Here is a 21,902-nt window from a genome sequence, read left to right as displayed (position 1 = left end):
ATCTTCTTCTTGACCGGTTGTTCTAGCCTATTAACAGGAGAACCAACGATATTAAGAGCAGGAAAGACCTGAAATCACACTCCAGATGAGTTATGGCCGGTAACAGTCATGTAAATTCTGTTTTTATACTTAAGCAAATACACAAGAATACAAAATTGTTGGGAAACAGTCTTGCTCTGACCTCCATGCATAACCTGACTCCTTGCGATCATATCGGCGCTAGCTTTCCTTGAGCAGCAAGGCCATCTTAATTTCCCCAGCTTCTTGTACTGGGTGACCTTGTGTAAAGTGTGCCCTTTGCACTCCTTGTTTTTGCAGCAAGCCTTCCTTGTCTTGGGAACGTTCACCTACGTACAGTAGAAAAGCTACACAATCAACAAACTAACATCGCATTCTATTTCTCATCTTTCCACCAACAGAAGCTAGCAAGCAACACTATTCTTCTCTTTCCCTCCTTGTTACTTGTGGAGTAGAGTGCAAATATATATTTGGTGGTTTTTTGGTTTGCCGTGAGACCATGTTTTCAGAAAAGCTTTCTGATACGGAAATCAAAAGACAAGTTATATCTCTGCCACAAGATAAGGGACTATACATGATAAAATAATAAGTTGTATACTCTGGGTTTAAATTCCGGTGATAATCGAGAAGGAAGTATATGACATTAACCCCTAAATGTATAAGAGAAAGGAAGAACAAACAGAAAACGAGGGAGCAAAAGAAACTCAAAAACTTCAACTTGTTTAAATAGTACAAAGGAATGTTGAATTAAATCGAAAAAAACACATGGACCGGGAAAGGAAATACCAGAGGATGAGATAGATGGAAGTACCTCCATTGAGCCAGAGAAGAAGAGGCGAGGACTCTTTAGAATGTTGAGCCTCGACAGAGTAATAATAGAGTGCTCGTCCAGCAGATTTATCAGCAGTAATTAACATAACCACCATATATATTGCGAGAACTCTACTTTTGGCTGTCCAGGAAAGCTCTCTATTCTATCTTTCTCTTTTAATCCCTCTTGATGATGAAACTTGGATATATCTACATGTTCGGTTGCTTGAAAAAGAGCGCTGTCAATGTTAGAATTTCCCTCCAACTTAGCCCTGTAGCGATGGCCAAGTGCTTCACTTTGCCTCATGCCAGCTAATTCGATTTGGGCAATGGAACAAGAAACAATAAGAAAGAAAACGAGAGGCAAACATGGGTTACTTTCCATGGTATTTCCTTTTGTTACTCCCGTAACACTATAAGAAAAAACCCCCCAAGAGGAAATTTAAATAAAGGAAGTTCATTAGTCAAGTTTCCTTTTCGTTTTCTCTTCTTTCCCTCCTTGTTTCCTTTCCGAATATAGATATTGCCAAATCTGTATTATCTATTCAGCTTCTTTAAATATGTACTTTAATTCACTCTCCATACACTTACATGTACCAAATCTCTTCCAACACACCTAGCATAATCTTTCGGGCTTGAAAGGTACTTAGCTCAAGGCAATGTACTTCTTCTAGTTTGCAACAAAAAAAATACCTTATAGCTTGAAGTGATCAACTTGTTTTTCCGCTTTTATTTATTATTTTTGCAGATAGGTTTTCTTTCTCGTTTCAACTCTCAAGTCCTCTACAGCACCCATACGTACAAGCTCCAACAGGCAAACCTCTCAGCCGCTACTTGCATAGGAGAAGAACAATAGCTTCTTTCAACCCAACCGTAGGCTTCAATCCAGTCCAGCAGGAGCTTCTTCTCTGCGCCATAGCAACAGCAGGAGATTTGTTTCTGCAGCTTCCATCAGCAGCATCCGGTTGGCAGAGAACTTGAGTCTCTTTCTTCCGATAGCAGCAGCACCTGGAGTCTTTTTTTCCGTTGAAGCAACGACAGCAGGTGCTCCTCAGCCACACCTTTCCCCAGCTGCAGTAGCAGAACTAGCAGCAACCTTCTCTTCCCAGCAGCGGCAGTACTGGTTTCAGCAGCAACACAGTAACAGTCACCACCGAGAAGATCTTCCTCCAGCAAGCAGCTCTGCACCAGCCGTGAACGGCAGTAAGCTGCTAGCTCCAACAGGCAAACCTCTCTCCCCACCGTGCTCCTCCGGCCAGCGTCCATCAGCTGCTCAGTCGTGAGAAGCTCTTCTCCACCGGAGTCAGCTTCCTCTCTTCTCCCCAGGACCGCAGCTCCAATTCAACAGCGCCAGGTGAGTCTCTTCCCAACTTTGCAAATTCAGTTCCTTTGATACAGTGCGAAGGTAATTATAATTACCTTCGCACTGTGCACAGCATGCGTGAATAATTCACGCATGCATGCAGTTTTGCCTGGCCGGGTTTTCTCCGTGTTTTTTCCCCTTTTTTGAAATCTTTAAAATATTGCTGTTGCAGATTGAGCAATGCCGCCGAAGCAGGACTTCTCTCTCAGGGAGATAAAACCAAACATTGATGGAGGAAAAACCTTGACTCCCAACATGCTCACCTTGGTTGAACCACTGTATTTCGTGTATGTAAAAGTTGTGAGAGCCTCTCACTTGCCTGTGAATCAAGCTACTGGCACTTGCAACCCTTATGTTGAAGTGAAGAGTGGAAACTATAAGGCAACAACCAAGTACATTCAAGGTACATTAGCCCCCATTTGGAACCAAGTGTTTGCTTTCAACAAAGATCGTCTTCAAGCGAAGAATATAGAGATTTCGGTGAGGGGTAAGGTAAGTGTGACTAATGAGATAATTGGTAGCATTGAAGTTGGTATAGGTGATATCCCTACTCGGCTTCAGGGGGATTCTTCAATGGCACCACAGTGGTATGGACTTGAAGATAAGAATGGAGTTTCTGGTAGATCAGGAAATTTGATGTTGGCTATATGGGTGGGGAATCAAGTGGATGATGCCTTTTCACTTGCTTGGCATTTAGACGCAGCATCTGTTAGTGTTGACAAGGTATCTAATGCTCGTACACAGGTGTATTATTCGCCAAGACTCTGGTATCTTAAAATAAAGGTGAATGGTGCTCAAGATTTGGTAGTTTCGGATCCAAATCGAAAACCTGAAGTTTACGTGAAGGCTACATTGGGGAATAAGGTTTTGAAGACCAAAGTTTCGAAGAACAAGGGTGTGAATCCAAGCTGGAATGAGGAGTTGATGTTTGTTGTAGCTGAGCCATTCGAAGATGCTTTGATTTTGAGTGTGGAAGATGATAAAGGAGATAATATGGTAGATTATTTAGGGAAGTGTGTTAAGCCCGTGCATAAAATTACTCAGAGACTCTTGCCTCCTCTTCCAAGTGAAGAGATAATCAGTCTTGAAAGGTATGGGGTTGTAGAGGGGCCGATGGAGAAATTCTCAAGTAAGCTTCGTGTCACTATATATTTGGATGGTGTGTATCATGTTTTCGATGAACCTGCATTATTTAGTACTGATTTGAAGGCATCATCACCCAAACTGACGCCAGGAAAAGTTGGAGATTTGGAGTTAGGAATCTTAAAAGCTGAAGGGTTGGTGCCCATGAAATCCAAGAATGGTTTGAAAACTACTGATGCTTATTGTGTGGCCAAATATGGACCCAAGTGGACAAGAACTAGCACTGTTGTTAGCAGTTTAGAACCAAAATGGATGAAACAATATCAGTGGGATGTTTTGGATCCATGCACAGTGATTGCTATCGGAGTTTTCGACAACAATAATTTACAAGCAGGGGAGGGATGGGCAACTGATAGATTAATTGGCAAGGTAATCAGAATTCGGCTTTCTACACTTGAATTTGGTCGGATATATAAATATGCTTATCCTCTGGTAGCCTTGATGCCTGATGGGGTGATGAAAATGGGAGAACTTCATTTCACTCTAAGATTTATCTATACTAAAGGTTCTGGTGACAAAATGTATCAATACACACAGCCTTTGCTTCCCAAACCAGCGTATACAAACCCAATGTCTGTGTACCAAATAGATAGTTTAAGGAACCAGGCTGTTCGTCACATAGCCATGAGACTTGCCCGTGCTGAACCACCATTAAGGAGAGAGGTGGTGGAGTCTATGTTGAGTGGACGGGGACCTGTATGGAGCATCCGGAGAGGAAAAGCTAATTTCCAGAGAGTGATGGAATGTTTGAAATTCTTCAAGACAGCTTTGATTTGGCTTGATGACCTACGCCAGTGGAAGAATTCAAGGACGACGATTGTCATGTTTGCAGTGTTTTCAGTTTTTGTATATTATTCAGAGATCATAATTCCATCTTTCTTTGCCTTCCTCTTCTTGAAAGCTTTGCGCAACTATTTCAAGAGGCCTCGAGACATTCTATGTTTGGATACGAATCTATCACAAGTTGAATCTGTGAATACTTTAGACTGGCAGGAAGAGCTGGACACATTCCCTTCATCCGCGCCATTCGAGGATTTAAGGCTCAGGTATGACAGGTTGAGAGCCATTGGATACAGGATAGAAGAAACAGTGGGCGACTTGGCGACTCAATTGGAGAGGTTTCATGCTATGTTTTCATGGAGGGATCGAAGAGCTACTTTAATCTTTACACTCTTCTGCCTAGTCGCTTGGATGGTGTTTTACCTCGTGCCTTTCCGGTTGCTTTTTTTCCTTTTTGGCACCTACCTGATGAGGTCTCCAAGATTTCGAGTTACTCTTCCACCGATACCTCAAAATGTATTCAGGAGGTTGCCTTCGAGAGACGATTGCTTGCTTTGATCTAGCAGTCTATCCATCACTGATGCATCAGACTTGGGGCGTTTTTTATTTCATTTTTTACTACAAAAAATCTAAGATTGGTTTGTAACACAAGGAGTTTTTAACTCTAAATTTTGAGCGATCATGAATTTATTTTATATTCTGACTGATTTGAGTCCTTTTTCATTCGGGCATGATATGGATACCTTGCCATGTTGCTATTTTTAATACAATAGCATTCATTTAATTTACACCATTTCAAGCATACATACACTTCCTGATTTTTGACCTTGCCCTGTAGAGCTAGGATCAGACCATATGATTACTGTATCTGTCTGCTTAAGATGCATTTTCTTTCTAGGGTTCAGCGGCGTGGGGATACAGTGGAAAGAATCCTTGTTAACATGTGGTTTGCGTTAGAATCTGGAAGGGATGTTTAAGATGGAAAATACATCTGTCCAATTACAGAGATTTTACGTACATCTTGTTGTTCTTGTAGCGAGTTACGAGGCTTCAACTCCAGGTGAAAGAATTGTAATTTTTTTTAGCCAACAGGTGGTTTCTAATTAAGAAAAACCAGTTCCTTGAGGATGGTACAGTTGTTACAAAGTCAACCATGCAATGTTTGATACAAGGAAGTTGCCTTCATTCGTCTGATAATTTGCTTTTTAACAGAGGAAGCAGCCCATCTACTATAAAATCTAAAATAACAGACTCTACTTTCCGATTCCAGTCCCACCAAGATTAAACTGTGAAAATCATGCTTCCCTGGCAATTCATTTGCTTCATCATCACTCTCCATGTTGTTCTTCCCATTCTTCTTCTTCTTCTTCTCTTTTTGTTTCCTGTTTTTAGCACCGAGATCATGCTCTTTTGAGCTTCCATTTCCTTCATTAGTGACAATATCACGTGAAGTAGCACTAGAACTTGAAGCACCTCCCTCCAAAACTCTATTTTCTCCAACCACTATTTCAGGACCCCCCATAATCTTCATCCCTTTCTTCTTCTTTTCCTTTTTGTTCTTGTCCAGACCAGCAACATGGGAAGAATGCTCCTTTGTTTCTTCATTGCCTGAAGAATTGTCAGTTGAGGCCGAACTTGCTTTATTTAATAAGACAAGACTCTCCACATGAGAGTCCAAGTAAAATTTACCTGTGGGAGCCAGTATTTTAGAGCCCCAAATTCTACAGCTCCCATTTTTTGTCTTCGAGTAAGAAATTAGCTCTCCATTCCAAGCAGCAAAAACATCTCACCATTTTTCTTAGATCCAACAAAATCAGAAACCCGACCTTTCAAATGGTCAATAAAGAAAACCTTAATCCAAGATTTGGCATCACCATACTCTTTCATGTCCTTCCCTACAGAACCTTCTCTGCAAGACAACCAATGAAAGCAATCCATCAAAAACAGTAACAATCAAGTCTATATGATCCCTGCAAAGCACGCAATCTGGAATTATCATTTCCCCAACCTTCTCATCTACTAAATTAAAAACCACAATCACATTCAATGCACACCTTTGGGAACTCACATTTGTCCACTGACAAGCTCTGTTCAGGAAAGCCGAGCTTGAACCCCGACGGATGACATGTTTGAGATCATTTTCCACCATTCTCCAGCATCCAATCTTCAACAAGTGAAGCTCAATCAATGGTGGCAGTATTGTCTCCTTAATGCTCCAAATATACTATTCTCACCGATTTTTAGCCATGGTTGATGGTATCAAAACCAAACCCTAAAGAGGGCGCAAAGAATCCATAAGACCGGAAACTAAAACCTGGCTTGGGGATAGGCACCGTCTTTCTAATACTAGGATTCCACAAAGCAGCCCTGTGTTTTTGGGTAAACTATTGGTGCTGGGGGCATTGGTTCCTCTGCTAAAAATTATTGGTCTTGTTAGCTAGATCCAACATGTTAGCTTTGATTATCAAGTTAAATCCAAAAAAATTTCAAAGAAATCACCAGTGTTGGTTTTGGCTGAACCAGACCCGCTTATATCAGGATCTAAGAGTCGGGATCGATTTTGTTTCGTCCTCACGCATGATTCAAGAATATTACGTTCGAAAAAACGAACCAATATTTTTTTGTTTTGAATTTCTAAATATTATTATTTTTATTATAATTAATAATATTATTATTTGCATTACACATATTATTATTTATATAAATATATCATGAGATTTTTAAAATAAAAATTTATAATTTTTATTTTTTTATTGCATATATCGTTATATAAGTATAAAAGAGTTTTCATTCTCATTAAAAATATCTTCTTACAAGTATTATTTACGAGCTATATTAACCTATAAAATTTTAAATGTAAGTTATCAATAATTAAAAAAAAATAAAAAAATAAATTATTAGAATGAATTGATTAAACGATTATTTATTTCAGGATTCTACTAGACTACTAAGATTTTTTTTAATTTATCATTTTTGAATACAAATATTAGGATTATATATAATAAGCACAAAAGAGACAAAACAAGCCGTTACATGATCCCACTAGGAAATCAAGCTCCTCCCGTGGCATCTAAAAATAATTTAAAATTGACATGACAAGTTAAATCATGACTAAATTGATTGGATTAAAATTGATTTGATTTAAAAAAATAATTAAAAATGAGAGGAGATCATTTTTACCAACCAGTAACTCCTCATACTGGGTTGAATTACTGTGAATTTGATTTTCTCCTGTGAAATTTGTGCGATCATCTAGGCTCAACCACATTAACCATTCCGTGCTGGTCAAGAACAATTGAAGGGGAAACAACAACACAAAAACAGTCCGTTTCCTCAGCTGTGTCCCATAGAAAATCATTCCAATCACGCTCCTCATGGGATTTGTGATTCATGTTTTGATCTGATCTAGGACCTGTTGAGAGTACTTTTTAAAAGTATTTTTAAAAAAAATTTAAAAAATATTTTTTATTTTTACTTTAAATTAATATGTTTTTGATATTTTCAAATCATTTTAATGTGCTGTTCTTAAAAATAATTTTTAAAAAATAAAAAAAATATTATTACATATTTTTTTGAGTGAAAAACACTTTGAAAAGTAACAGGAACCTCACTTTCAAACACCTTCTTAATGGTTATTGTTTAAAATCTAGCTTTTATTTTTTCAAATAATATTGTTTTTATTTTAAAAAATAAATAAATTAATATCCGTGTAACCTGAATTTTAAACTAACATAATTTAGAATGTGTTTGAAATAGTTGTAGTGGTAATGGTTTTAAGTATTTTTTTACTTAGAAATACATTAAAATAAAAATTTTATTTTTTAAAATTTATTTTTAATATCAATACATTAAAATAATTTAAAAATATAAAAAAATTATTTTAATAAAAAATAATTTAAAATTTTTTAAAATACAATTTAAACCATCTTCCAAACCCACCTTTAACGACTCTGGAATACAATTTAAAAAGGAACAACAGCATAGGTATCGTACCATCCTCCACCTCTGACCTCATTTGTTGTTCTTGCCACGTGGATGCTATTTTGTATCTTGAGTACGGCATCCCTCTCTTGTGAAACCATTTGTGTGGCTCAAAATAAAAGCATATAGTTACATCACAGCTATGGGTTTTGCCACGTAACTGGATATCATGTTCCATTTTTGAAATTTCAACTTTGTAACTGGATCGTTTGATTACCAACTCATATGATCATTTAGTGTGTATTTGAATGGGAGATAATTTGTGTTTTTTTTATAATAAAAAACATATATTTTTAACTTTTAAAGATATAATTTATGCTTAAAAAATATTATATATTTTTTTAAAAAAAACTACCGCAACTCCTGCCTCCAAACCAAACACACTTGCCGAATAAGTCATACAGTCAGGATTACTATCAATTAGTCATCGTAATTATTATTTATTACCCCGCACCTTTTCTGTAGAATGATAAATAATGAATGGTACAAGCCAGGGATGCGTGTCGTTTGAGGGGCAAAACAGGAATCAAAGATTAAATTCGCATGACATCATGAAAGAGCTGTCATGTTATGGGACGAAGTATCGAATCAAGTGATGAAGACGTTTTCAAATCTTGACACGTGTTTGTCTCCTCAGTCTCGGTCATCAAACTCGTGGTTGAGAAGGACTGGGGATTCGCCCCTCGGATTGTTAGTTAATTAATTAAATCCTCTTGACTAATTCACCATACGACGGCTGTTTACTGTACAAATACAGAAACATAGTTATCGAGTATTTTCATCTTAGTAATTGTTTTTTTAAAATTTATTTAAAAATATATTAAATTAATAATTTTTAATTTTAAAAAAATATTTTTAACTTCGCATCAAAATAATTTAAAAATATTAAAATATCAAAATATTAAAAAAAACATAATTTGAAATACCTCACCAAACCAAATCTTAACCACACACGTATATTCTTAAGAAAAATATATCTACTTGTTGTCTCCCTCATCTATACCGGTAGCCTTACACATTTAGCTAAATGTTTCTCAGTTTCACACTGATTTTTTAACTCTTTGTTTTTCCAATGATTGTTCAATTTTCGTTTCCAGCCTGGGATTTCACATGTATTTAATATTATTGTGAATGACTTTTCTTAAAAAAAATTCAATTAAAAATATATTAATATATTTTTTTATATATTGTTTTAATTTTTAATATTAAAACAAAAAACACTTAATCTAATGTTTTCCCAATGAAAATTAAAAAGTATAAACAAATGCAATATGAAAAATACATTTTCAAGTTAATGCAGTATTGGTCTAGTGGTTAAGACATTGCTATATTTCTGTAGGAATGAGAATGCAAATTCAATCTTCAAGAAGTGTATTTATTTAGAGGAATAGTCATAAATCCTGAGCGATACTAGTTTTACTTTTAGAAAAAAAAAAAGAAGTGAAAATACCCTAATAAAAAAAAAAAAAAAACTTTTCCAACCCGGCACAATTCAGTTTATATAATTATACCGTGTTATTGGTTGATCCCTTTTTTTTTTTTTTTTTCATGAATGATACAAGATCGTTTGCTGTAACCGGGGACAGGAATTTCACATTTATAAAATAAATGATTCTAGCTGCATCTCTTTTTGCGGTAATTTTTTTCTAAAATAATTTTTAAAATCTAATAATGGCATGTGCTCTTCTAATTATTTTCGTACATTACTTTTTTAGCGGTCCATTAACATTCGATATGGGAACATGATATTTCATTATCTTTAAAGATTTTTGTAACGATTGATACGTAAAATGGTACCCTTGCCAATTTGATGGTTAATTAAAGTGTAGAAATGACTATTCTTCTCAGATTCTAAAATATTAAGTAGTTTAGAATAACATGAACATTGAATGAGTGATTTATTCACATAAATAAAATATGAATAAATTGGTGATATAAAAAATCAAGATTTAATAATTAGTACTCCCCACTATTATTTTTTTAAAATGCAATATAAAAATGTTTATTTTCAGAGTAAACGATTGAATTGCTAAGCAACTTATTTAATACAATAAAACCCTATTAATTTTTTATTATATGTTTTCTGTAAATAAGAATTAACATTTCACCGCTAAGAGCCTTATCATAAACTTAGAGGTGATTTTCCTCACATTCTAGTCTATGAGATTTCTTTTTTAGTCGGTGTCTCTCCTAAATCGCACAGTAACTCAAGGAAAAAACACCCGAGCTAACATCTCAGAAAACGACGCTCCATCAAATTTGAAAACAACATGATACGATATTTTTCTCAATTACAAAACATCTTCTAGCAAATGTGGACGTAATTACTAATTAGTCAAAAATAAGGTACCAGAAGGCAAAAAGAGAAAAACAAAAGATTTTGAAACAAGGTTCACTAACACGTGGACAAATGAGAGTGAAATTTCGTAGGAGAGGATCCGCATGGTTAGAAATTTTGATTTGTGAACTAAATAAAAGAAAAAAGTCTAGAGGGTTGAAACTTAGATATTTTTTTTTACATTTAAGAGCAGAGATATAATTTGTTGGAGGGGTCTGCAGAACAATATTTCCTGGCCAGCCCCCTGGTTCCGCCACTGCATGGATGGACAACACCATATATTACATTAATATATAGACACGCACCGCCTTTATTAGCCTACATCTTTTAGCCCCCACCCCCCCTCTCTCTCTGCATTACCACCAACCACCATCTTCACTGCCGCTTCTCTCTCGTCTTAATTCTCTCTTCAAAATTTAAATCCTTAAAGAAACGTTCACAATATCGCTCAAGCTTGATTTGCAATATTTTCTTCATCTTACGTCGTTTGAAGCATGAAAGTTGATGATAAAGAAGTAATGGCTGTTAAAGTTTGTGAGCTCTGCCAGAGAGAAGCTGGTCTCTACTGCGATTCAGATGCTGCGTTTCTTTGTTTCGAATGTGATTCTAACGTTCATAATGCTAACTTCGTTGTTTCCCGTCATCTCCGCCGTGTAATTTGCTCCGCTTGCAATTCTCTCACAGGAAGCTCATTCTCCGGCACCGCCCCATCTCTTCGCCGTGTCACCTGCCTCTCTTGCTCGCCGGAAAACAAAGAACTGGATTCCATCTCCTGCTCTTCATCCTGTTCCAGTACTTTATCCTCTGCTTGCATTTCAACCACCGAAACGACGCGCTTTGAGAACACAAGAAAAGTTGTCGAAGCCAGCTGCGTCACCAATATTCCGGCAAGATTTTCCGGGGGTAGGTTGAAGAGATCGAGAAATTTGAGGTCAGAGTGTGTTTTTGTGAATTGGTGCGAAAGGTTGGGGCTCAATGGTAATTTAGTGGTGCAGAGAGCCACTCGGGCGATGGCGCTGTGCTTTGGGAGACTGGTTTTGCCGTTCAGAGTGAGCTTAGCGGCGTCGTTTTGGTTCGGGGTCAGATCATGTGGGGACAAGTCCGTTACAACGTGGCAGGATCTGAGGAGGTTAGAGGAGGTATCTGGGGTGCCGCGTAAGATGATATCGGCCGTTGAAATGAGGATTGAACATGCGCTGCGAAGCAGGAGATCGGAGCTGCATAGAAATATGGAAGAAGGTTGGGCTGACTCGACTGACTGCTCTGCATGAGCGGCACGTTCAGAGTATCGTTGTAAAATAAGTTCACACGTGTGTGGAAATTAGGAATTTTCTATGTTTTCTAAGAGTTTTTATGTGTTAAGGTTAACATACATAAGAAAAAACCTTGTCAGAAAAATCAAGATATCTTAGAGTTTGAGACAGTTAATGACTTGTGTTAAGCTAATCCAATCTCTTATAAAACTATATAGAATATATTTACTTTCATATCTTCATCTATGTTTTTATAAATAAATTTTTTTATTTTAATCAAACACGAGCAAGAGCGGCAAGAGCAGCTCTCATGGCTTGCAAATGCTGGCCTCGAAAGCTTATTAATACATTACTACAATAAATCCCACATGAATATTATAACATGCAGGAAATATTCGACAAATTAATTACATCCATACGTACAAATAAAAGATGGATGGATGCCCTTCAATTTCAATCTTTTACTTTTCACCATCAGTACCTAACTTTCTCGATCAAATTAAAATCGACTTGCAACACTGAATACTTCAACAAAAAAATATCATGCTTGGTCTTCAATTTATCTTGCCAATATTCAGCTTACATTAAATCAGCTGGACCCCATTACGATTGTTCTATAATTAAACATTTTTCCTGCCTGAGAAATTATAAAATGTTTGATAAATTTTATATTCAAGAGATTTAGGAATAAAATTATAGTGTTAAATAATTGACTAATATTTTAATAGAAATAAGGGTGATTTAATAATAAAATTAATAAAAATTACAATAATATTTTTTAAAAATAAACTCCCAACAAAAAATACCGAAAGTGAAGAATGAAGTGATCATAATCATCAAGTAAAAGTAAATGCTATCAGCAATCGTTAGTTGCCGTCAATTATTAACAAGATCCACAGCGCAAAGCAGCAAACAAATACTAAATGGAGTGTTCTTAGTAAATTCATCTGCCAGCAAACTACAAATATATCTTCAGAAATTGCCAAAGCAATGAGAAATAGTTTGAGCTGTGTCCAGGAAGACCAAGTAAATGTGAGGAGGCATTAACATCTACAACTGATCCGAATACTACATTCCTTTCCAAAGACAACAACCTCTGCAGTGCTTCTTTGTTCTTTTATCAAGCAAGCTCCATCAGTTGCTGCATGGTAGAGGGGTGATTACATGCATGAATGATGCAGCAAGATAAACTGATCAATCCACGACTGCCTTAATTGTGAAAGAAGAAGCATTAAAGAAAGAAAAAAAATCACAGCAATCCCCACGGATAATAAAAACATTAAGAATAATATTCGTACCTTTTGCTGCTGAGTTTAGTTTGATTTATCAAGTAAAGCAAGACTCTCTACAAAGTGCTCCGCGTAGCCATCGATTGACAGCTCCAGCCCCGTATCACGAATTCTCGGTTTCTGGGGATCAAAAGAAACTAACCGACTCCATGAATACCCTGCTATTAATATCTCTCCATTACTCCTATGAACCACTGGCCTTGCTATATGGAGCATTTCAATCTGGTATTTTATGGCCCATGATTCCCTCACATCATATTGGTTCATCACCCATATCTCACAAAGACACCTTCCGCTAGACAGACCACAATTAATGACATTCACAGAAAGGGAGTCCTTGAACACTGAAAATGACCTATCTGTCACCGCTTTCCTCCGATCATCAAAACATTCAGGCAGCATTATCTCTCCGAATGATTCATTGCTTAAATTGAAAGATAGTGCAAACACTTTGTTATGGCCCGGTAAAGGTAACGCACTGTTAATGTATCGCTCAATATTGATTTTGCCCTTACGATATAGAAGCCAGTGAATAGCCCCGTTTACAATAGCCTGATTGTCATGGCGATAAAGGGTGATATCACGCAATGCCTCTTCGTTTTCAAGACTTCTACTGAAGAAATCAACGTTTTCATTCCAAGATCCTGAATTGAGAGAGTAAGACTGGAAAACAAATGGACGTTCGGCTGAACTACCAAGCCTCACAACCCTAGCAACCTTATAGTCATCGGTTCGTGGATCATAGCCAATGCCTAATAAGGTAGTGGCAATTCTGGCATAGGACCTCGGAGGTGGAAGATGCAGAGTTTTTCTAATAGATGGATTCCACAAAATAACACTTCCGCTGGGATCAAGTTTGGGATGTATACCCGAAAGACATACAACTCCATTACAAGAACCATTTACCTTAAAAGCATTAGGTTGACAAAAGTCCAATTGTAAGCACCTGTCTAAGGAATCATTATCAAGATGCAAAGAGACAGATGCTACAGGCTTTCCGACTCGAAGAATCAATTGCTTGGCTTTGGCAAAATGTTTCTTGATGAAGTAAGGGGAAGTAATGAGGGAGTTGCATGATTTTGATACACACCTGAATCTCAAAATAGATTTGATGGGTAATTTTAAGAGTATACTCATAACTACATCCTCTGGAATAGGATCCTTTTTCAATTCTTCTGCTGCCACCTTTCCGTCCAGGACTACATCATCTGGAATAGGATCCTTTGTCACTTCTTCTGCCGTCTTTCTGCCCATCAGAGAGAAAGAAAAGGTCTCAAGATTCTTTTCTTTTCTGGTCTGATAGAGGGACTTAAATTGATTGCGAAATGCCTATGGGGTGGGTGTTTTCTTGGTGGTTGATGTCAAGAAAGAAGGGAAAAAGAGAGGGTCTCTGAGTCTTTTCTTGAGCTTCTTGGCTTCTTTTGCGATAAAAGAGGCCGAGAGAGAGAGAGAGAGAGAGAGAAGATTTGGTGGGAGAGAAATAGCAGAGGAGAGTCACGGTGACTGAGTAGTTCATTACGGTGAAAGGCATAAAAAATTGGAGTGCTTGCATCTTTGCTGGGCTTTGAACAACATACAGCCCACCGCATTTAATCTTCAAATTTCATCACTTTTTTTTAATGGAATATTTTGTTTTCAAATTTGTTAGGAATATTCAAGAGTATAATCTTGTCCTGAAATTCTCAATAATTTTTTTTCTAATTTCCTTTTTTTTTTTTTTAGATTTCCGAGCCCAAAATTCTATATTCTTTACACGTTCTGAGATTTAATAGAATCATGGAGGAGGAAACACGGTTATAAATAAATAAATTCTTGAACAGAGAGAGGGACGTCCTAATAAATTGGGAAAATAATAGGACCATATTAAGAGAATCTTAAGAGTACAGGGACCAGGTTACGATTAATCCCATCAGGGGACCAAAGGGTGTGTAGCTTCTACTTACATCTGACTTGCTACTACTTTTAAACCTAAACCATTCATTGCAAGAGAGAAGAAAATTAAAACGGTAAGAGATTATGTATTTTCACTGAATTCTCTAACTGGCTGGTGCTATCACAATTTCTATTATAAGGAGCTAGCATTAGCTACACACTTTTACACGCAATTTGAGATGCTACCTAGCTAAGTCACCACAGCCATAGAAACGAGTTGAGCTGCATTTTTATCATCAGCATTCCTTGACTTCAATCATCGACAAGATCGACAGCGAAAAGCAACAGCCGCACACCAGCACTGAAAGGCTGATACGAGGAGATTTATCTACCAGAAAACTATAAATTCTTCAGAAATTGCCAGAACAATGAGAAATAGTTTGAGCTGTGTCAATGTGAAGAAGCATTAACATCTAAAACTGATCCGAATACTACGTTCCTTTCCAAAGACAACCTCTCCAGTGCCTCTTTCTTCTTTTATTTAGGGTGCTCCATTAGTTGCTGCGTGTCCAGCAGCCTGCATGGAAGAAGGGTGATTACATGCATGAATGATGCAGCAAGAAAAACTGATCAATCCATGACTGCATTGTTGTGAAACAAAAATAGTTAAAGAAAAAACATCCCAATTCATTTCAATCCCAAAGGACAATTAAAGACATTAAGATCACACACGTACCTTTTTCTGCCGAGTCTAGTTTCATTTATCAAGTAAAGCAAGACTTTCTACAAAATAAGCAGCGTAGCCATCGATGGACAGCTCCAGCCCCATATCACGAATTCTCGGTGCCAGAGGTTGACATGAAACTAATCTATCAGATCCGTATCCTGCCATTAATATCTCTCCGTTACTCCTAAGAACCACTGGCCTTGCTACATGCAGCATTTCAATCTGGTATAGTCTGGTCCATGATCCCCTCACACCATATTGTTCCATCACCCATATCTCACAATTATATCTTCTGCTATACGGACCACCCTCAAACACATTAAAAGAAAGTAAGTCCTTGAACACTGAAATTGTCCTACATGTCACCACTTTGGTCGTATCATCAAAACATTCAGGCAGCCTTATCTCACCGAATGAATCATTGCTTAAATGGAAAGCCAGCACAAACACATCGTTATAATGCATTAAAGGTGACCATCTGTTACTGGACATTTCCGTATCGATTTCGTCCCTACGATTTAAAAGCCAGTGAATTGTCAAAGAACCATCTCAACCCAAAAGCTTAAGCTGTTAGGTGAGGTTCCAGGATATGATTTATATTATTCTCTAACACACCCCCTCAAGTGAAAGCCCTTTGGGCTTGAAACTTGCACAGGCCCACATTACCTTGTGCTTAATTTTTATCAAATAAATGGGGATGGTGAGATTCGAACTCGTGACCGCTTGGTCATCAACGCTCTGATACCATGTCAAAGAACCATCTCAACCCAAAAGCTTAAGCTGTTAGGTGAGGTTCCAGGATATGATTTATATTATTCTCTAACATGAATAACCCCGTTTACTATAGCCTGATTATCATAGCGATAAAGGGTGATGCTGCGCAACGCATCTTTTTTTTTTCAAGACTACTGCTGAAGAAATCAACGTTTTCATTCCATGATCCAGAATTGAGAGAGAAAAACTGGAAAACAAATGGATGCTCGGCTGAATTGCCAAGCCTCACAATCCTAGGAACCTTATAGTCATCACTTCTTGGATCATAGTCGAGGCCTAATAAAGTCGGGGCAGTACTGGCAAATGACCTCGGAGGTGGAAGGCGTAAAGTTTCCTTAATTGACGGGTTCCACAAAATAAGCCTCCTGCTGCCATCAAATTCGGGATATCTACCTGATGCGAACCTCGTGATCACGTGGTCACGCAACCCACAATCAAGATTGAGATCTGATCCCGGAAAGCCGAAATAGGTCTGATATGAGTGCGACACAATGGAAGTATTGGAATGAGTAGATGACATAAGTCAGATTCAGCTCGTTCAAGAACTGAAGAATGCAAGAATCACTCTCACACGTTAAAACTGAAAAATTCAGAATAATAATCATCAAAGCTGCCGAAATTTTGGCCTACATGAGTTTAAATAGTTCTTGAAAAGTTAACCCTAATGGACCCTTTATGTGGACTTATATGAGGTCCACTCAAAACTGGTCCAAAACCCTAAAATGAAAAGCCCATAACCCTAAAATGAAAAGCCCATAACTTAATCCAAACAAGCCTTGGATCCTAGCTTAAAACAAAGTATGAATTAAGCCCAAACAAGCCTTGGGCTGTAGCTAACAAAATAAAATAAAGCCCTTATCTCATGACCCAAATAAGGTTGTATTGGACTCCTCTTCCACATGGATAAGATGTACTAGGATCTCCTCTTGATACTCCAATGGACCTTCCAATTCTGACTTGGTGGAAACCTTTAAAACCAATGCATTCAATGCATTTTTCAATGTCTTTGTCTTGGACCGAGTCATTGGTCCATTTGGAACATGTAATGGGTCATCACTACCCCTAAGACATACAACTCCATTACAAGAAGCAACTATCTCAAAAGCATATGGGCGATGAAACTTTATTTGTGAACTCCTATCTAAACGATCATTGTCAATAAGTAAAGAGGGTGATACTACTTCGAAGAATCAATGGTTTGGCTTTGGCCAAATGCTCCTTGATGAAGTAAGGGAGAGTAACGAGGGAGTTCCATGATTGTGATACACACCTGAATCTCAAAATTGACTTGATGGGTGATTTCAGTAGTATCTTTGTCACCACATGTTCTGGGATACGATCCCTTTTCACTTCTTCTGCCACCTTTCTGTCCATCAAGATTCGTTTCTTTTTGGGAGGGTGTTTTCTTGGTGGTTGATGTCAAGAAAGAAGGGAAAATGTGAGAGAACAGCAGAGAGGGTCTCTTAGTCTTTTCTTGAGCTTCTTTTGGGATAAAAAAAAGGCAGGAGGGGGGGGGGATTTGGTTGGGGGGCTTATTGATAAAGACTCGAGGCTGGTTCTGTGAAAAAGAGAAATTTGGTTTCTTGGTTCGGCAGAGGAGGTGAATTAGTTGGGAAAGGGCCCTCGCTCTCACTGATTGTGTATTATTCTGAGGCGTTCGAGGAGGGGAAATATGAGAGAAATAGTAGAGGAGAGTAACGGCTTGGAGATAAAGATACTCTTCAGTGGTATCTTGGTTTTATAGTTTACTGATGATTGGGAGTTAGAGGTTATGCAGCAGCTTTTAAAGGAAATAATTCTGGTTAGTTAACCTTCAGCATTATTTATACCAAACCTCGTCCATCACACTCTATTCTCCGCTTTCCTTCTCTTTAATGAAAATCCTCGTATTTAGTTTCAGAAAGATACAGCTTCGGATTCTTATAATCAGATCCGTCCCCTAATCTCATGATTCAAGGAGATTGGGCTAATCTCAACAGCTGCTCTAGGTTTTGATCACATAGTGAATCCTGAGACGAAATTTGTAGCAGAAACAATAGTTGCAACACTGGCCTGTGAAACTGATTTTTTTTACACTTGTTTAGAAGAGAAATGAAGGAAAAAGATCGAAAACATTTGGTTTTCCAGACGCAATGGCTTGTAACAACCCCCAAAGGGTCTAAACGTAGTCAACAAATCTTAATCCCAAACCCTAACATTACTCTCCGGCTTCAAATTGCTTGACTCGATCTCTCTGCCAGGTAAAACCACACCTCCATTGCTGTAAACATCGTCACACACATAGACAACTTCTCCAAGGCTTGTCTTCTTTACATGGACAGCTTCTCCAAGGACTGTCTTCTTTACGCAGGCCCCTTGCCCCACTGTGGAGCTCCACCCGAGGATACTGCTAGATATGCAAGCATGCTCCTTGATGGTAACTCCACTCATCACAGAGCAACGAGAGAGTCTAACTCCTGACTCGACAACACATCCTGGTCCTATTGCAACATCAGGTCCAATCAAACAACCCTCTCCAATCTCCGCAGTCTCGTCCACCAAAACATTTCCCACGATATGGGGACCAGTGGCCAACTTAGATGGGGATTTTTTTCTAAGGGAATCTAGATAGAGTATTAGGCCTGTAATATAGTCCCTTGGATGACCAATGTCCATCCAAAATCCTGGAAGCGCCATTGCATAGAGCTTGTTCTCTGCCGCTATTTTCGGGAAGACCTCTTTCTCAATTGAGGTGGGCCTCAGTTCAATTCTATCAACAACAGATGGGTTCAACAGATAAATTCCAGCGTTGATTTTGTTACCAACAAATGCTTTTGGTTTTTCCACAAATCTCTCAACTTTTCCCGTGGATTCTTCCATAACCACAACACCATACTTTGATGGCTCATCCACCTACACAGCATAATAGAGAGAAACGGTTGTCGACATTTTTAAGGTTAATTTAGTTTCACGTCTCCAAGAAAAACTGACGGAGGTGAATTGATAACCGGTAGGTGTTACCTTGGTCACCATTATGGAAGCCTCTCCACCATGGGCTTTGTGGAATTCTATCATCAGCTTGAGTGGGTATTCGCAGATGACATCACTATTGAGAACAAAAAACGGTTCGCCAGAATCATCGATTAGCTTGTCCCTTGCTAGTGCCAAAGGACCAGCAGTGCCAAGCGGCTCGGTCTCTTGTGAGCAAGTGATCTTAATATCAAGCTTCGTGTCAAAATCCTTCAAGAAGTTCATCATCTCCTGCAGGGAAGAGCACAGTATGTTAATTTTTAATAAAAGTTGATAGTGGTGAAGAGCAGGCTGCCTGTTCGTACCTCGGGCTTGTAGTTGATAGCCAAAACAACTTCAGTCACTCCAATATCCTTGAGAGCCTCTATCTGCAAACAATTCAAAGAATCAATAAGTGGATATGAGATTGACGGAGCATGGAATTGTGACGGCCCATTATACACGGACAAGTGTTTAAATTCTTTTAGCACCTGGGTTTTAAAACAAGTTGTTTCTTAATCGTGGAAATCGACAGAGGAAGAAGTGAACCATAATAAAGACAGCATCCAACACGAGTCCGGTTATGTTATATCAACAAAGGCAATGCTCAAGATTTTATACCTGATGCAGGATCATAGGTTTGTTAGCAAACTCAACAAGTGGTTTAGGGTGTTTGAGAGTCAATGGCCTCAACCGTGTTCCAAACCCTCCAACAAGGATCAGTGCCTTCATTCTGATAAGCTCCCTGCTTTCCCTGCAAATTACATGTTCAGAAACCAGGCGGCAAGCAGTCTAACCAAGAGTAACAGAAAAACAATTTACTGTTTCGTTCTCTAACTAGTGTTATGGCAAAACTGTCAAATGCACTCCAGCAAACAAAGCTACCCAAGCAAATCCTTTTTCTGCCATTTTGCCTGCCTTTTTTTTATGTGATGTGATGAGTAGCAAGAGTCACCATATTCAGTAGTTTATGAATTAGAACCATGATGGGGAAAAATGCTTTTAAAATGATTACACGAGAATGAGAAGCCAGGTGAGTACTTGGGGCATTAAACCCCAGAAATCATACTCGAAAGAGTCAATCTCGAACGACTGCGAAATAGATTTGCTACTGCATTCAGCTAAAAAAGATGTTAACATTCTAGCCCTCGAAAATTTAAAAAACTTGTTTCAACTTCAACTCATGCACAAGCCTGACCTTTACCGAGTCGGATGCATCATTGGATAAAAAAGTGGAGAGCATTCCATCATTTAAACCATGAAGAACAGCAGAAATGTCAAAGGGGGTCCTCGTAAATACAAAATCTTTCTTGTTTTGAGCGGATTTTACATTGAGACTGATCGTACACATTAATATGATATAAACTGAAGTAGTACATACACACAAGATCTAACATTAAAAAAAAAGGATAACTCTGAATAAATAAATTAACCAATATATCGTAAAAATGGCTTTAAAAATTCTTTCAAAGATCAAACAAAACCACAAAAATCAGAATCACAAGTAAGCCAAAAACAAAAAAAATTATCAAACTCTTGTCAAAACATTATCCACGTTACTACATTTCAGAAAACAGCACCATAAAGCCTTAAAACACAGAGACAAAAAACAGTGAAACGAGTACCTTTAGCCTCACAAGATCCCGAACCCGAGTCACAAGAGCAGGTTTCCGAGAGAGCGAGTCAGAGGTGTCTAAGGATATAATACAAATGGCAGAGCTTGGTTTGATGGGGGTACGTGAATTGCATGGAAGAGGCTGAGGAAGTTCAAACGGAAAAAGGAGGAGGAGCAACAAAGATTATATTATATACTTAGAGAAGTTGAAGAAGAAATTATCAAAACCCAACCGGCCTTTGCTCTCCCTCTCACCTTTGCCTCTTCACTTGGTATTTATAGACTGCTAGAATTGCATTTGCTTCAGGACTCCACTTCCACCTAAAGAGAAGATTTGTCTTTCTCTTTTTTCTTTTTTTTCAAACTGCCCCTCATTTACACTACTTTTTTTAAGGATTATATTTGGTCCCTGTAATATTGATCTTTTCTTAGTATTGAATCTCTACTACACTTTTTTTTTTATTTGGTCCATCTCCTCATAAAAATGTTTCCTGACGTCTAATAGATAAGCTTCCATTTTTTTCTGACATGTCAAGAATTAAAAGTAAATTGAACAGATGGATCATATTAAAATTTATTAAAGTAAAGGGACCAAATGAGATTAAAAAATAGAAGGCACGTTGAACAAAACTGTTGTCCGAGCTTCTATTTGGCACTTGGGCTTTGGCCCGTCAATAGAATAAATGTAAATCAATGTCCTTTTTTCTCAGGCTCGTTTGGTAAACCGGTGGATCATACTAAAAGCTTCCATTATATGTTTTTAGTGGCCCGCAGTTAGTGGACGAACAGACGAAGATATTTGTTCAGTAATTAGATCTCATTTAAAAAAAAAATTGAGGTGAAACTGAAATTGAAGGATAAAATTAAAAAATATATTAAATTAATAAATAAAATAAGGATCAAAATAAAAATAAAAATAAAAAATCATGAAATAAGAATCAAAACATTAAA

The 21,902-nt window shown here is 37.7% G+C and overlaps 4 protein-coding genes and 1 pseudogene across 4 annotated transcripts; 2 read left to right on the top strand and 3 right to left on the bottom strand.

The window, feature by feature from the left end:
- The first annotated feature begins 2,371 nt into the window (after positions 1–2,371).
- Positions 2,372–4,672, top strand: LOC118045145 (FT-interacting protein 3). The gene has a single exon (XM_035053699.1). It carries the CDS (start codon positions 2,372–2,374, stop codon positions 4,670–4,672), a length of 2,301 nt encoding a protein of 766 aa, XP_034909590.1.
- Positions 4,673–10,647: 5,975 nt separating this feature from the next.
- Positions 10,648–11,838, top strand: LOC118045090 (B-box zinc finger protein 32-like). The gene has a single exon (XM_035053618.2). The coding sequence runs from the start codon at positions 10,928–10,930 to the stop codon at positions 11,702–11,704; it is 777 nt and encodes a 258-aa protein (XP_034909509.1). The 5' UTR covers positions 10,648–10,927; the 3' UTR covers positions 11,705–11,838.
- Positions 11,839–12,498: 660 nt separating this feature from the next.
- LOC118045091 (F-box protein CPR1) lies at positions 12,499–14,449 on the bottom strand. The gene is made up of 2 exons (XM_035053619.2): positions 12,985–14,449; positions 12,499–12,827 (listed from the first exon to the last, which is right to left on the bottom strand). The coding sequence occupies exon 1, from the start codon at positions 14,227–14,229 to the stop codon at positions 13,000–13,002; it is 1,230 nt and encodes a 409-aa protein (XP_034909510.1). The 5' UTR covers positions 14,230–14,449; the 3' UTR covers positions 12,499–12,827; positions 12,985–12,999.
- A 757-nt stretch (positions 14,450–15,206) lies between these two features.
- On the bottom strand, positions 15,207–17,759 carry LOC118045146 (F-box protein CPR1-like; annotated as a pseudogene).
- A 453-nt stretch (positions 17,760–18,212) lies between these two features.
- On the bottom strand, positions 18,213–21,277 carry LOC118045093 (mannose-1-phosphate guanylyltransferase 1). The gene is made up of 5 exons (XM_035053620.2): positions 20,962–21,277; positions 19,958–20,090; positions 19,663–19,725; positions 19,349–19,588; positions 18,213–19,240 (listed from the first exon to the last, which is right to left on the bottom strand). The coding sequence occupies exons 2-5, from the start codon at positions 20,066–20,068 to the stop codon at positions 18,527–18,529; spliced, it is 1,128 nt and encodes a 375-aa protein (XP_034909511.1). The 5' UTR covers positions 20,069–20,090; positions 20,962–21,277; the 3' UTR covers positions 18,213–18,526.
- Positions 21,278–21,902: the final 625 nt, after the last annotated feature.

This window comes from Populus alba, chromosome 8 (genome assembly GCF_005239225.2).
Source record: "Populus alba chromosome 8, ASM523922v2, whole genome shotgun sequence".
In the NCBI taxonomy this organism is placed as follows: Eukaryota; Viridiplantae; Streptophyta; class Magnoliopsida; order Malpighiales; family Salicaceae; genus Populus; species Populus alba.
This window is presented reverse-complemented; position numbering and strand designations above follow the sequence as displayed.

Excerpts from the sequence above, each read along its gene's own strand:
- LOC118045145 (XM_035053699.1), top strand. The coding sequence starts at position 2,372 with ATGCCGCCGAAGCAGGACTTCTCTCTCAGGGAGATAAAACCAAACATT.
- LOC118045090 (XM_035053618.2), top strand. The coding sequence starts at position 10,928 with ATGAAAGTTGATGATAAAGAAGTAATGGCTGTTAAAGTTTGTGAGCTC.
- LOC118045091 (XM_035053619.2), bottom strand. The coding sequence starts at position 14,229 with ATGGGCAGAAAGACGGCAGAAGAAGTGACAAAGGATCCTATTCCAGAT.
- LOC118045093 (XM_035053620.2), bottom strand. The coding sequence starts at position 20,068 with ATGAAGGCACTGATCCTTGTTGGAGGGTTTGGAACACGGTTGAGGCCA. Across the intron at positions 19,589-19,662 it reads CTATCAACTACAAGCCCGAG|GAGATGATGAACTTCTTGAA; the intron begins GTACGAACAGGC and ends TCTTCCCTGCAG. Across the intron at positions 19,241-19,348 it reads CTTCCATAATGGTGACCAAG|GTGGATGAGCCATCAAAGTA; the intron begins GTAACACCTACC and ends TATGCTGTGTAG.